Source organism: Dermacentor variabilis, chromosome 4 (assembly GCF_050947875.1).
Source record: "Dermacentor variabilis isolate Ectoservices chromosome 4, ASM5094787v1, whole genome shotgun sequence".
In the NCBI taxonomy this organism is placed as follows: Eukaryota; Metazoa; Arthropoda; class Arachnida; order Ixodida; family Ixodidae; genus Dermacentor; species Dermacentor variabilis.
Window position 1 is genome coordinate 230,064,384 of NC_134571.1, and position 13,405 is coordinate 230,077,788.

Here is a 13,405-nt window from a genome sequence, read left to right on the forward strand (position 1 = left end):
GCTGCTTGACCCTGAAATCTGCATCAAAAGTAGAATCACTAAGCTGCATAGAGGGAAGGGGATAATGGTGGGGACAAACATGAGCCAGGAATCTAAGCGCCTCAGCATAGGCACGATGATCACATTCATAGGAAAAATTGCCACCGTCAGTGATGCAACCAGTGATGCTTTCTCTAGAATTATTCCTTGCCTACACCAACTGCCCAAGTTTCCAAACCTACTTTCAACATTAATCCAAGTCTTTCCAGAAATAATTTTGGACAGCTGCAAAGTCTTCTCACAGAATATTTATTTATTTTAAATAAATGAATAACTATTCACCCTCAACTGATATTGTGGGTGAAAGATTCAAGCGCACAATAAGACTATAAGGTTCATCATATGGGCATTGCAGAGGTTTCCAGGGAGTCTAGCCTAACAGAAATATGAATCAACATCTCCAAGTGCAGCAGGACATCTGGCGAACAGCATTGCTGCGTTCGAGGCACAGTAGCCAAAGACATCAACCAAAATTTTGTACTTCTATGATATAGGGTGTAGGTTTGGCGGTGTGGTGGACGAATCGCAGAACTCACATAGTAGGCAGAGAGGCAAACCAGTCACTGTCATTTCTGCGGTGCAACTGTCGCTGTCATTTCCATACTAAAACGGTGCACATGACCTAAAGAACCAGGCAGTGCGGTACATGTCCCCACTACTATGTATGCGGGCCTGATCGTCACAAGTAGCGACAAGGATGGGATCATATCAGTGCCAGCAGCCGCACTATTATTGCTAGCAATTGTGGCAGCAATTTATAAACTGGAAGCTTTCGAAGCATTGACCACAGATTGGATGGAGTACCATAAGCGAGTGGAGCTTTATTTTACGTCAACAACGTGCCTGAAGCTAAGAAGACAGCTGTGTTCCCTACGTGCTGTGGAACATAAACATATACTTGCTTCTGCAAATTCTGGTTGCACCAAACAAGTCAGCCAACAAGAGCTGTCCAAGGTACTCAACAAGCACTAGGCACCAAAGTTGTTAGGTTCCGTTATGTCTTTGCATTTGAGGGTATGTGGAATAAATAAATAAAAACTTTAAACATCAAAACGTTAATTTTGACTTTGCAGTGAATCGATTTTTGTGGAGATGGATTTGCATGAGGCTCACCCTACGAACAATGGTCAGGAAAGGGCATGATGCTCCTCATCTATGCAATCCACAAAGACACTGTCGCAGGGTTTGTCAACATTGATGTGACACAGCTCCAGAATCACATCGCCAGCAAGCATGGGTTTACTAACACAAAATAAAAGTGTGCAACAGTTGTGCTTACATGCAAAGACTCATCGCAAGACTAATCGAGTACATGTGCCTGCTGTGCTAGGGCTAACCGGGTAGCGGCTCACCAAGCATGAGAATGAGATGTCATGGGAAGAAAAGACCCAAGTAAACAACTCGTTGTGAGCCTGTGAACATCTACCATGGCAATGAAACGCTAATCAGAAAAAAGCTTGAGTGGCGCCCAGGGTACGGCCGCCACTCGGCAGGCGCGTCTCTGTGATGTGTGCTCGTGTGGTAACTCAATGCCAGGAAGCACAGTTTGCGTGAGAAATAAGCTGTAGTGTACTAGCCATGTTGCCACTGGTGCACCGGTTCACAGAGATCGAGCTAGGCGCCATGCCACGCCACCAGGCTAACAGGCGGGGCGGTGGCGTGGCGCTTCTTGTGACTAGACATAAAAATTGTGAAATACTATCTCAGTACAGCCGTTCAACTTAACACTGAAGATCTGAGATCTGGGATCTTAACACTGAGATCTTAACACTGAAGTATAAAGATCAAATAATTTCTGTTGTTTATCGTCCTCCTAGCGGAAATTTAGCGTGCTTCATTGAGTTCTATGAGGCTTTCTTACATTATATTAGTAAGGAAAATTATAGGCTTATATATGGTGGTGACTTCAATATCAATGTTTTAGATGATAAATGCTCGCAAGATTTCTTTTCTGTACTATCATCATCGGGTTTTGAAAATTACATCGGTACGCCAACAAGAATCACGTGTTCCTCCTTATCTGGCCTTGTCCTTATTGTGACAAATATAGACACTGCAGTCTATAGTGCTGGTATGATTGCATCGGACCTTAGTGATCACTGTCCAGTTTTTCTGATGTATTGTAATGAATCCAATACGTGTAGAAACTCGACTACTGCATTTAAGATACAGCTTATCACACAAGATAGGCTTGAGTCTTTTAAAAAGGAGATAGCTAGTTGCGACTGGTCATCTGTGTTAGAAAACGAAGATGCGAATGACGCATACAATATTTTCATCGATAGCTTTACAAGAATTTACCATAAGCATTTCCCTTATAAAGTTATAAAATTTCCAAAAGAAGCTAGAAAACCATGCATCGCTAAACAACAGTTGAAGATGATTAAAGAAAAGCATCGCAAGTACCATTCATTTTTACGAACACATTCTGAGATTGCATTAAAAGAATTTAAAATTTATAGGAATTGGTTGAACGCTGAGCTCAAGCAAGCAAAAAATACATATTATCAAAGTATTTTTGCGGATGTCAGTCGACAGCAGCCGGATGTAACGTGGAAAATAATCAATATTTTGTTGGGTCGTAAGAACAAAACCAGTGTCCCAAATACAATATTACACAATGGTTCCGTACTCAGCGGCAAATCACTTGCAGATTTTTTCAACGAGCACTTTGTAAACACCGCCCTCGCATATGGCAATCCCACAAATACACCCTTACCACTAAAGGTATACTTAACACTGTTCAACCAACCTATTTTATGCAGCCCATTGATGAATATGAAGTTTACAGTACCTTCGCTAGCTTAAACAATAGCAAAGCAGTCGATATTGAAAATGTGCAGGTAAAACCCATAATATACTGTTTATGTTACATTTCTAATTCACTGGCACATATATTCAACCTAGTGTTGCAGTCGGGAAGCTTCCCAGAACGTATGTAATGTGCCAGGGTTTCAGCAATCTTTAAAGGTGGTGATCACAACGTACCAAGTAACTATAGGCCAATATATGTATTGCCTGTTTTTTCTAAGGGTCTTGAAAAAATGTTATTCTCTCGCATGACAAAATTTCTCCACAAGTATGATGTTTTAACAAATGCACAGGTGGGCTTCAGAAAGGGGAGATCAACAGAGACAGCTCTACTTTCATTAAAGGAATACATCCTACAAAACATAGAAAAGAACATGTTTACGCTTACTCTATTTGTGGATTTTAGCAAGGCGTTTGACTGCCTTGATCATTCTGCACTACTTGACAAATTGCAGTCTTATGGTACACGTGGTAATTCTTTAAATTTATTACAATCATATCTCAGTAAATGGCTACAGTGCACATGTATAAATGGCGAAACCTCAACCCTTTTACACAATAAATTTGGGGTACCACAAGGGAGTGTGCTGGGACCACTTCTGTTTAGCATCTATATTAATGATATCGTAGATTTAGACGGAAGGGCAAAATTTATTATATATGCAGACGACAGCACCATTCTAATGGAAGGATCTGATATAAACCAGTTATCATCACAATGTAACGATCTACTAAAGAAGCTATCTATATGGTCTAAGGAAAATCAACTTAAGATTAATGCAACAAAGACAAAGGTTATGATATTTCATGCGAAAAACAAAAAAGCAACATTAAACTATAACATTATTTTTGAGGATCGAAAAATAGAGATTGTTGACAGTTACAAAATTCTTGGTGTTCATTTTTCATCTATTTTAACTTGGGATACACATGTAAGCTATCTATTTAAAAAACTATCCTCTGTGACAGGAGTACTATGCCGTTGTCGCGGCATGCGGCCAGCCTCCGCCAAACTACAGATATATTATGCGCTTTTCAATTCACTCTTAAACTACTGTGCATTGGTCTGATGCGCGACAACGAAAGCCAATATAAACAGACTTGATATTGCAGAAAAAAACTATTCGTCACATCGGAAACCTAGAATTTTTGTCTACGGCTAGAGATGCATATAAATTGTTTAATATTGTCAGAGTAGATCACCTTTACACATACCGTTTATTATATGTAATGCAATTTTCTGAGGCATTAGTAAAAAACTTCATTGAACGTCTAGCATGCTTAGAACACCATCAGCCTAAGATAAACACAAGGAAATCTGACAAATGGATTAGTCCACATTTCTGTACATACTGCTACAAACACCAATCGCTAGCCTGCAACTTACCGTTTATTCTCAACAAATATGTAGATATTGCAGGTTACAATAGGAAGCAACTCAGACAATATTTTGTTCAGTTATGATATCTTGTTTCAGTGATAACATTCCGTTTCTATTGTCTTTTGTTTTCTCTTTTTTCTCCTGCATATATGCATTTTGCTGTCATTACTACGGTGCACTATGACATAGTTATTTATAATGCAGTCATGACTATTATGTTTTTTGCCTCCCTTGTATGTATATGTCTACTACAGTGTTTGATGGTGTGCCAAGGTGATATTGCCATGTAAGGTCTTTTGAGCCCCGTCAAGCTACTCTCGTATCCTTTAGCCCAAAATGACCATCCAGTTTCTGTTTCTTTTACTGCAAAATAAAGATTGATTTGATTTGATTTGATGAGCAAGGTGAGCATCATTGTGAGGTGAAATTTCCCAACATTTTGTAGCCTCTTTAGTATTGCAGGTCATTCTTCATTCATTATAAATCTTGCGTCAAGTATTGTGCTATCGTTCAAGTGACTGAACTCAGTGGCAGCATTTCGCACCTGATTTTCGCACCAGGCGGCATTGTAGAGTGTATGCTACTTGAATTTGTTTAGAGGCACACTGCAAGATTAGAAAGCAAGATTGGCAGGAAACATGACAGGTAGTATGCAAGCTGAATATGCAGAAAGCATTAAGACTGTACCGGAATCTAAATTGCTCGTCTGAGTTCTGTGTTACCTGACAGTTGACTTTCTTTTTTCACCTATAAGAAAGTTGGGCCTTTTCTATGCAACTATGTCATGTTGTGGACAGTATATCACCAGTTAACTTCAATCTGTTCTCTACTGCTAACAGCAGTTTTAGTAGAACCAACTCAGTTTCGCAGCTCCGCATATTGGCCACCACAAGCATGTGGCCCACGCGGTGGTCGCGAGGACTAACAATGCTGCAGTCGAGTCCAGCTACAGGTTGACCACATTAGTTGCAGGGGCGTGGCAGCTTGGTATTGCACATATGTTCGCTCGTCTGCGTCAATTTATTACTTCACTGAAAAGCTATAGTGCCTTCGTAATTAAAGTTAAAAGTTTTGAAACTATGAGTGACAGCTTCGCAAGCACAGTATGAATCTTAAGGGCGACGGGTACGCTTCAATTGCAGAGGCTATGCTGTACTGCGAAGCTACTCCAACATCAGTTGTGACTGGATGTGTCCGCCAGATAAGGCACTTCATAATCCACTTTGTGGGAGAGGGATAAAAGCAGAATAGCCAATAAGAGAAGAAGCAGAGAGAAAAATCTATCGGATAGCATAGAAAAGCTTTAAAAACTATTGTTGATTGTGCCATCTGGAAATGGAGAGGTCCCCTACATCCTTTATAAGCTATGCTTTTCCTTGGGGAAAGTTAATCCTATTGCCTGTTTGTCCACCCCTTCGAAACACAGAAATGTCCTTGACAGGTAGCGTAGGGCCTACAGGACATATTTTCTGGATATGATAAGCCACATAACGAACTAGTAATGCTGCAGCAATCATTATTGTAAGCCTAGTGTCCTCAATATACACTCCGTAAACAATGGTGCCATTTCGCGCTGTTTTCATGACTTTAATAAATATATGGCTCTATAATGGAAGGCAGGACAGCTGATAACAAATTGGGGAAAAGGATGAACTGGGACAGATTTGGGACCCACACTCTGCCCCAATGCAGCATTGCTTTGCCCATAGGCCCTTTAGCGTTTCCAAGGCAGCGACTGTCAGCGCTTTGTCTGTTGTAGCCTCCTACAAAGCCTCAAACATTGAGGGCACACTGGCCGCCGTGATAGGACGGCGTGATTCTTTTGGCATACTTTCTCTAATTGTTGGTTGACCTTGACTCCTTCGCATATCTTGAACTTATACACTTGCTTTAAGACACATGTGATGCTGTATGACAGCTGTTTGTTCATTTTGTTGTAGCCGTTCACTACAGAGCTTAAACCTTCTGTAACGACAACAGTCTTCTGTAACAGCAACTGGCTATTCGCCAGGTGATATGTGTAAAATACTGCACATTTTTTTCGAGTCACTTCGTTATCTAGGAATTCAAAGTCCCACTGCCCTTATGGCAATGTTACAGTAGCTAGGTCATCCATAGTAAATGCTACGTCGGCATTATGCAAAAAAGAGGGGAGGAGTGCAGACAGGACACAAGAGTAGACACATCAGACAGGACACATCGGCAACAGGACTGCGAGTTTGCTCTTGTTGTTCAACTTCACTTGACTTCTGACGTATTCGTCTTCACACAAGGCATTGCACGTTTTCTTGGCGATCTTCATTTCCTAGCTGAGACCTTTGGTTTGGAATTGTGCACTGGCAATGTCGGGGAAAACATAGGTATAGTGCCTTGGGCTTATTTCCATTTCCAATCCCATTCTCTTTACAGTCTATGACGTGACAGTAGTGCCTAAGAACATCTTCCTCCTCAAAGTGCACATCGCACACTCTACATTTCTCAGTCAGTCTTCTATCTTTCCTGTGTAAAGCATGTTTCCACCTCTTGAACTCGGTTGGGTCTTTCGGTGGTGAAAGAAAGTGATGCTTAGCTGATGACTTGTAGCCATTTTTACACCCCAAAGTAAGATATCTCGGCATATTGAATGCTTAACACAAGCCAGGCTTCACACCTCCACAGACCAGTGCACACTCAGACCTCCGATGCACGACACAAAGAAAAGCACAGCAACAGAACAGCCACATGGGACGCAGGTGCAGCAGAAAAGGCGCGCAACCGGAAGCACTGCAGGTGGTGCGAATCAATCGCAGCGCCATTGGTTTGTGCGCCCGCCACGGTGTCCATGTTTTCAGCGAAGCTGTGAAACTGAGTTGGTTCTAATATTGTTAGCTAACAGCAAAACACTGCCATGTACTTTACATGTGCCGGCCTGTCCATACTAATGCAGTGACAATGTTGCCACCTCTAGATGCACCAGGGTAGTGTGTCAACTCGTGTGTATTGTGAAGACACTGCATCAGTGCTTTTTCTTTCTACACAGTTATGGTTATACGGTTGTTGTTGCAGTGGTGGACTCGGCACTAATCCTGCTGCAGACTGTGCCGACGCACATCCAGATTGACTCCCTGCAGAAGAAGCTCCTGCAGGAGGTGGAAGGGGTACTGGCCGTGCATGAGTTCCACGTGTGGCAGCTGGCAGGCGAGCGCATCATCGCCTCGGCCCACATCCGATGCAAGAACCTGCAGGACTACATGCACATCGCCGAGCGCGTCAAGGAGTTCTTCCACAACGAAGGCATCCACTCCACCACCATACAGCCCGAGTTTGTCCAGCTCGAGGGGCAGCAGGTGGGTGAGCCAAGTCGAGGAGTTTGAAGCACCAAATTGGCTCTAGCCTCTTGCTCACCAAGTATTGTACAAGTTGACAATGGTATTGAGTGTTGCTTAGGTCATCTAAAATTAAACAATAGCTTGTGATACATTAAGGAGTGTGCAATAGAAGTCGGTGGTAACTCCGTTAGACAGGATACCAGTAACCTATCACAGGAGACGAAAGCTCTGATCAAGAAACGCCAATGTATGAAAGCCTCTAGCCCTTCAGCTAGAATAGAACTGGCAGAACTTTTGAAGTTAATCAAGAAGTGTAAGACAGCTGCCATAAGGAAGTATAATGTGGATAGAATTGAACATGCTCTCAGGAACGGAGGAAGCCTAAAAGCAGTGAAGAAACTAGGAATTGGCAAGAATCAGATGTATGTGTTAAGAGACAAAGCCGGCAATATCATTACTGATATGGATGAGATAGTTCAAGTGGCTGAGGAGTTCTATAGAGATTTATGCAGTACCAGTGGCACCCACGACGATAATGGAAGAGAGAATAGTCTAGAGGAATTTGAAATCCCTCTAGTAACGCCGGAAGGAAGTATACAAGGCCTTGGGAGCTATGCAAAGGGGAAAGGCAGCTGGGGAGGATTAGGTAACAGCAGATTTGTTGAAAGATGGTGGGCAGATTGTTCTAGAAAAACTGGCCACCCTGTATACGCAATGCCTCATTACCTCAAGCGTACCGGAATCTTGGAAAAACGCTAACATAATCCTAATCCATAAGAAAGGGGACGCCAAAGACTTGAAAAATTATAGACCGATCAGCTTACTGTCCGTTGCCTACAAAGTATTTACTAAGGTAATTGCAAATAGAATCAGGGACACCTTAGACTTCTGTCAACCAAAGGACCAGGTAGGATTCTGTAAAGGCTACTCAACGATAGACCATATTCACACTATCAGTCAGGTGATAGAGAAATGTGCAGAATATAGCCAACCCTTATATATAGCTTTCATTGATTACGAGAAAGCGTTTGATTCAGTCGAAACCTCAGCAGTCATAGAGGCATTACGGAATCAGGGTGTAGATGAGCCGTACCGTATTTACACGATTGTAAGTCGACCCCTTTTTTAAAATTTGAAAGTCTGAAGTTGGGGGGTCGACTTACAATCGAAACCAAAACATGGCCCCGCCAAAAAAAAGCGATACCAACGAGAGCTACAACGTAGTTACAATTTTATGTTTGCTCTATGGTCCTGCCCGTATCTTTTCGCTATCCCGCGTGTTTGTTTGCTTTTCGGAAGGGGTTTTCAACATTTTTGAGTCTTACAGTGCATGCAATACTCATGGGGGGTGTCGATAGTTGATGGAAGCGCCGCTGTTCCCATTTGCGGCGGCACCCTTAGAACGGCGGCGCTTGCGGGGAGTATCAGTAGTTCATGGAAGAGCAGACACCGTTCACGGGTTTCTCTTTCTCTGTTTAAAGGCCTTAAAGGCATTGGCATTGGTTTGACCACCTTTTTGACGCGCTCCACTTGACTGCCGGCTACGTGCTACTTCTATGCTTCCCCAGTCGTCATGAGTGCTGCAGGCCCACTAATCTTTCGGCACTCGTTCACAGCAGCGTTCAAGAGGGCTGCCATCCTTTACGCCGAAGAAACAAATCACTGCGCTGCGGGCCGCAATTTCGATGTTTCTAAACGGGTGGTGCGAGAGTGGCGACTGCAGCGAAGCGAAATTTTCACCCTGTGGCGGCAAGTGAGAAATTTCCCACGTGCCAAAGCCTGGACGCTTTCTGGAGCTGTAGGCTAAGCTTGCGGCAGCGTCGCTGAAATGCGTGATCGGTCCCTGCCAGTGAAGTGTGACGTGGTCATGAAACAAGCCCGGACCTTCGCCTTAATTTTAAGGTTCTGCTCCGCCGTGAGTACGAGTGGCTGGCGGCAGAAGACTGCGAAATTACGCCAACCGGACCTGTCAAAAGAGCCTCCCTGACGGCTGCGTGTGGTTGGGTGCATTTGGCGTGGGCTGCTGTTCTGCAAGATGTCCTGGTGCGGTCGTTTGCCAAATTTGAAATTTCGCTGGACCACGACGCGCTGTGGGACCGCAGCAACGATGACGATGGCAGCACTAGTGAAGACGAGTAGTCCAGTGACCATGTCAGCTACTAATAAATTTTCGTTATCGAATGCACCCTCGGGTTTTTTTTTTTTTCTTCGGTCAAGCGATATGGGGGGGGTCGACTTACATTCGAGTCGACTTACAATCGTGTAAATACGGTATGTAAAAATGCTGAAAGATATTGTCGCGATACAACGCGGACAGAACACAGGGAGTAGAACGTCTCCCTGTGTTCTGTCCGCGTTGTATCGCGTTGTCTCTGCTCTGTTTGTTTTGGAACAGTATTCTGTTCAAAAACAAACAGAGCAGAGACACGTCTTCTTCGTCATCAACTAATCTCACTCTGACCCACTAGGCGGAGTCCGTTAGTGCTCCCATCGTCGTCGTCATCTGCATAGAATACACACGTCATTTGTCCCTCCCTACGAGAGCATCGTCCCGATTCTAGACAAGAAATGTCACTTGCGGAATGTAAAGGCCGCTAGCATAGTCATTTGCTCACATACGACTTCATGCGCACAACATGCACAAGTTCAGGATGGTGTGTGCGGCGCCGCGTACAGTTGGGATTATTGGGAACGACCTCGTAGGTGACATCACTGAGGCGCTGCAATACCCGATATGGTCCGAAGTATCGCCTTAACAGTTTCTCGGAGAGGCCTCGTTTCCGTATCGGTGTCCAAACCCACACTCTGTCGCCGACTTCATAGGTAACTATTCTACGGTGAAGATCGTAGCGGCCTGCGTCGTAGTCTTGCTGCTAGCAGATCTGCAAGCGCGCGAGCCGCCGAGCTTCTTATGCGCGTTGCGTAAATACATCGGCTTCCGTATCAGTGTCGTCAAAGTCGTGTGGGAGCATCGCATCCAGCATCGTTCGTACATCCCGTCCGTGAACAACTGTGAACGGAGTCATGCGCGTCGTCTCTTCTTTCGCCGTGTGATATGCAAAGGTGATGTAAGGTAGGATGTCATCCCAATTTTTATGATCAACATCCACGTACATGGAAAGCATGTCTTCAATTGTTTTGTTTAAGCGCTCTGTTAACCCATTGGTTTGTGGATGGTAGGCGGTGGACTTTCGATGGGCCGTTCCACTTAGCAGCAAGACGTGATCTAAAAGTGCAGCCGTAAATGCAGTTCCTCTGTCGGTTATTATGACGGTTGGCGCACCGTGTCGCAACAGCACATGCTCAATGAAAAAGCGCGCTACCTCGGCTGCTGTGCTGCTCTGGATTGCCTTTGTTTCAGTGTAACGTGTGAGATAGTCGGTTGCGACGATAACAAAGCGATTGCCTGCAGTAGAAGTAGGAAGTGGGCCCAAAATATCCATTCCGATTTGATCAAATGTTCTTCGAGGGACCTGGACGGGTTGCAGGAGGCCGGCTGGTTTCGTCGGAGGCGACTTGCGCCTCTGGCAGTCGAGACAAGTGCAAACGTGATGTTTCACGACAATGGTAAGTCTCGGCCAGTAGTACTTTTGCTGCACTATGGCCAATGTTCGCCTGTAGCCTAAGTGACCAGAAGTCACTTCGTTGTGGCAAGCTTGAAGTACTTCTGTACGAAGAGCTGCAGGAATGACAAGCAAATAGGGGGACCCGGTCGAAGAAAAGTTTTTTTTGTAAAGGACCTTGGCCCGTAAACAAAACGACAAAAGTCGTCTTGTGAAAACTCTAGGTGGTTTCGCAGATCTTCCCTCCAAGTAATTGATTAGTTCAAGCAACTCAGGGTCATCCCGTTGTTGTTGCGCGGTGGCAGATGTATCCATAAGTGGCAGATGTATCCATAACACAAAGAAATGCTGATTCTTTTTCTTCGGGCGGAGCAGGTGACTCTATCGGCGATCGAGACAAGCAGTCAGCATCTGTATGTCGTTTCCCCGACCTGTACGTGACAGTCATGTCAAACTCTTACAGCCTTAGGCTCCAACGCGCCAGTCGTCCAGAAGGATCTTTAAGGTTTGTCAACCAACGTAGTGAATGGTGGTTGCTGATAACAGTGAAGTGGCGGCCATACAAATATGGGCGAAATTTCATAACCGCCCATACCACGGCGAGGCATTCTTTCTCAGTTGTGGAGTAATTAGCCTCTGTACGTGAGAGTGTTCTACTTGCATAGGCAAGCACTCTTTCTGTGTCCTCTTGCCACTGCACAAGAACAGCTCCCAAGCCAACATTGCTGGCATCAGTCTGAAGCAATGTAGGAGCGGTCTCATCAAAGTGAGCAAGCACTGGAGGTGTCTGGAGACGTTGCCGCAAGTCGTTGAATGCACCTTGCTCTTCGTCACCCCATACAAAAGCAACGTCGTCTCTCGTCAGGCGAGTTAACGGCGATGCAATGCTCGCAAAGTCTGCAATAAACCTTCGGTAATAGGCACAGAGGCCGAGGAAGCGCCTGACAGCCTTTTTATCGGATGGTACGGGAAACTGTGCTGTGGCTGCAATTTTTTCAGGATCCGGCCGTACACCCGCGTGGCTGACGACGTGACCGAGAAACTGCAGTTCCTCGAAGCCAAAGTGGCACTCCTGCGGCTTCAGGGTGAGGCCGGCGGACTGTATGGACTGCAGAACCGCTTCAAGCCGTTCGAGGTGTTCTTCAAACGTTGCGGAGAACATGATGACGTCGTCGAGATACGCTAAGCAGGTTTTCCACTTCAGACCCGAAAGTACAGTATCCATGAGGCGTTGGAACGTAGCAGGGGCAGAGCACAAACCGAAAGGCAAGTCTTTAAATTCGTATAGGCCATCTGGCATCATGAAAGCAGTTTTTTTCACGGTCTCTCGAGTCTACTTCGATTTGCCAATATCCGCTTTTTAAGTCCATTGAATAGAAGTATCGTGCCTGTCGAAAACTGTCGAGTGAATCATCTATACGGGGAAGCGGGTATACGTCTTTCTTTGTCACATTATTTAGCTTTCGGTAGTCCACACAGAAACCAAGCTGCCATCTTTGGTGGTTGGATCACGTCATCTTCAAGCATTTGTGTCACTTGTTGTTGTATGGCTTCACGTTCTCTAGGTGCCACACGATATGGATTTTGGTGAATTGGTCTTACCGTATCCTCTGTAATTATATGGTGCTTTGTCAGAGGCGTCCGACCAACGCTGGACGTCGACGCAAAACAGTCATTGAACTTGGTCAATAGCATAAGAAGCCGCTCTCGTTCGTGCTGCGACAAAGCAGTACTAACGTCAAGTACAGGAGCTGGGTCTCGCGTAGGTGCTTCTTCGAGTAGTGGACAGCAGCCACGAATATCTGCAACGCCGTCAAAATAAGCCACAGCCGTGCCCTTGGGGAGGTGCCGTCGCTCTGTGCTAAAATTTGTTAGCAACAGGTTTGTGCGCCCGTCGGTGACATTCACAATTCCTCGTGCGACCAAGATACCGTGAGTAAACAACAACGAGGTTATTTGGTCCGCAACTCTTTCACAACGAAATGGTATGTCGCATGCTACTGAAATAAGGGCACACGATCGAGGGGGGATGACGGCGTCGTCTTCTGTTAGATGAAAGCAGTTGTGTTGTGGCGATAAGCAATAGACTGAACCGGAGCTCTTGAAAAATGTCATCATGTGGTCCGGGATGTTAATTACGGCGCCATATCCTTTTAGGAAGTCCATTCCAATAATCAAATCTTTGCAGCATACAGGAAGGACGATGAAAGCGGTCACGAAAGAAGAGTCCCCAATGTTAACTCTAGCAGTACATCTTCCAGTAGGCATCAGTAATTGGCCGCCTGCCATCCTTATGTGAGGTC

At 44.8% G+C, this 13,405-nt stretch overlaps 1 protein-coding gene across 10 annotated transcripts in view; it reads left to right on the forward strand.

The window, feature by feature from the left end:
- The window catches only part of LOC142580170 (proton-coupled zinc antiporter SLC30A1-like), a 203,967-nt gene that overhangs the window by 144,389 nt on the left and 46,173 nt on the right, over positions 1 to 13,405 (forward strand). For all 10 annotated transcript variants that reach the window (XM_075691040.1, XM_075691034.1, XM_075691035.1 and 7 more), the window contains one exon: positions 7,277 to 7,557. In XM_075691040.1, the coding sequence (XP_075547155.1) occupies positions 7,277 to 7,557 (281 nt within the window). The remainder of the gene's footprint in view (positions 1 to 7,276; positions 7,558 to 13,405) is intronic.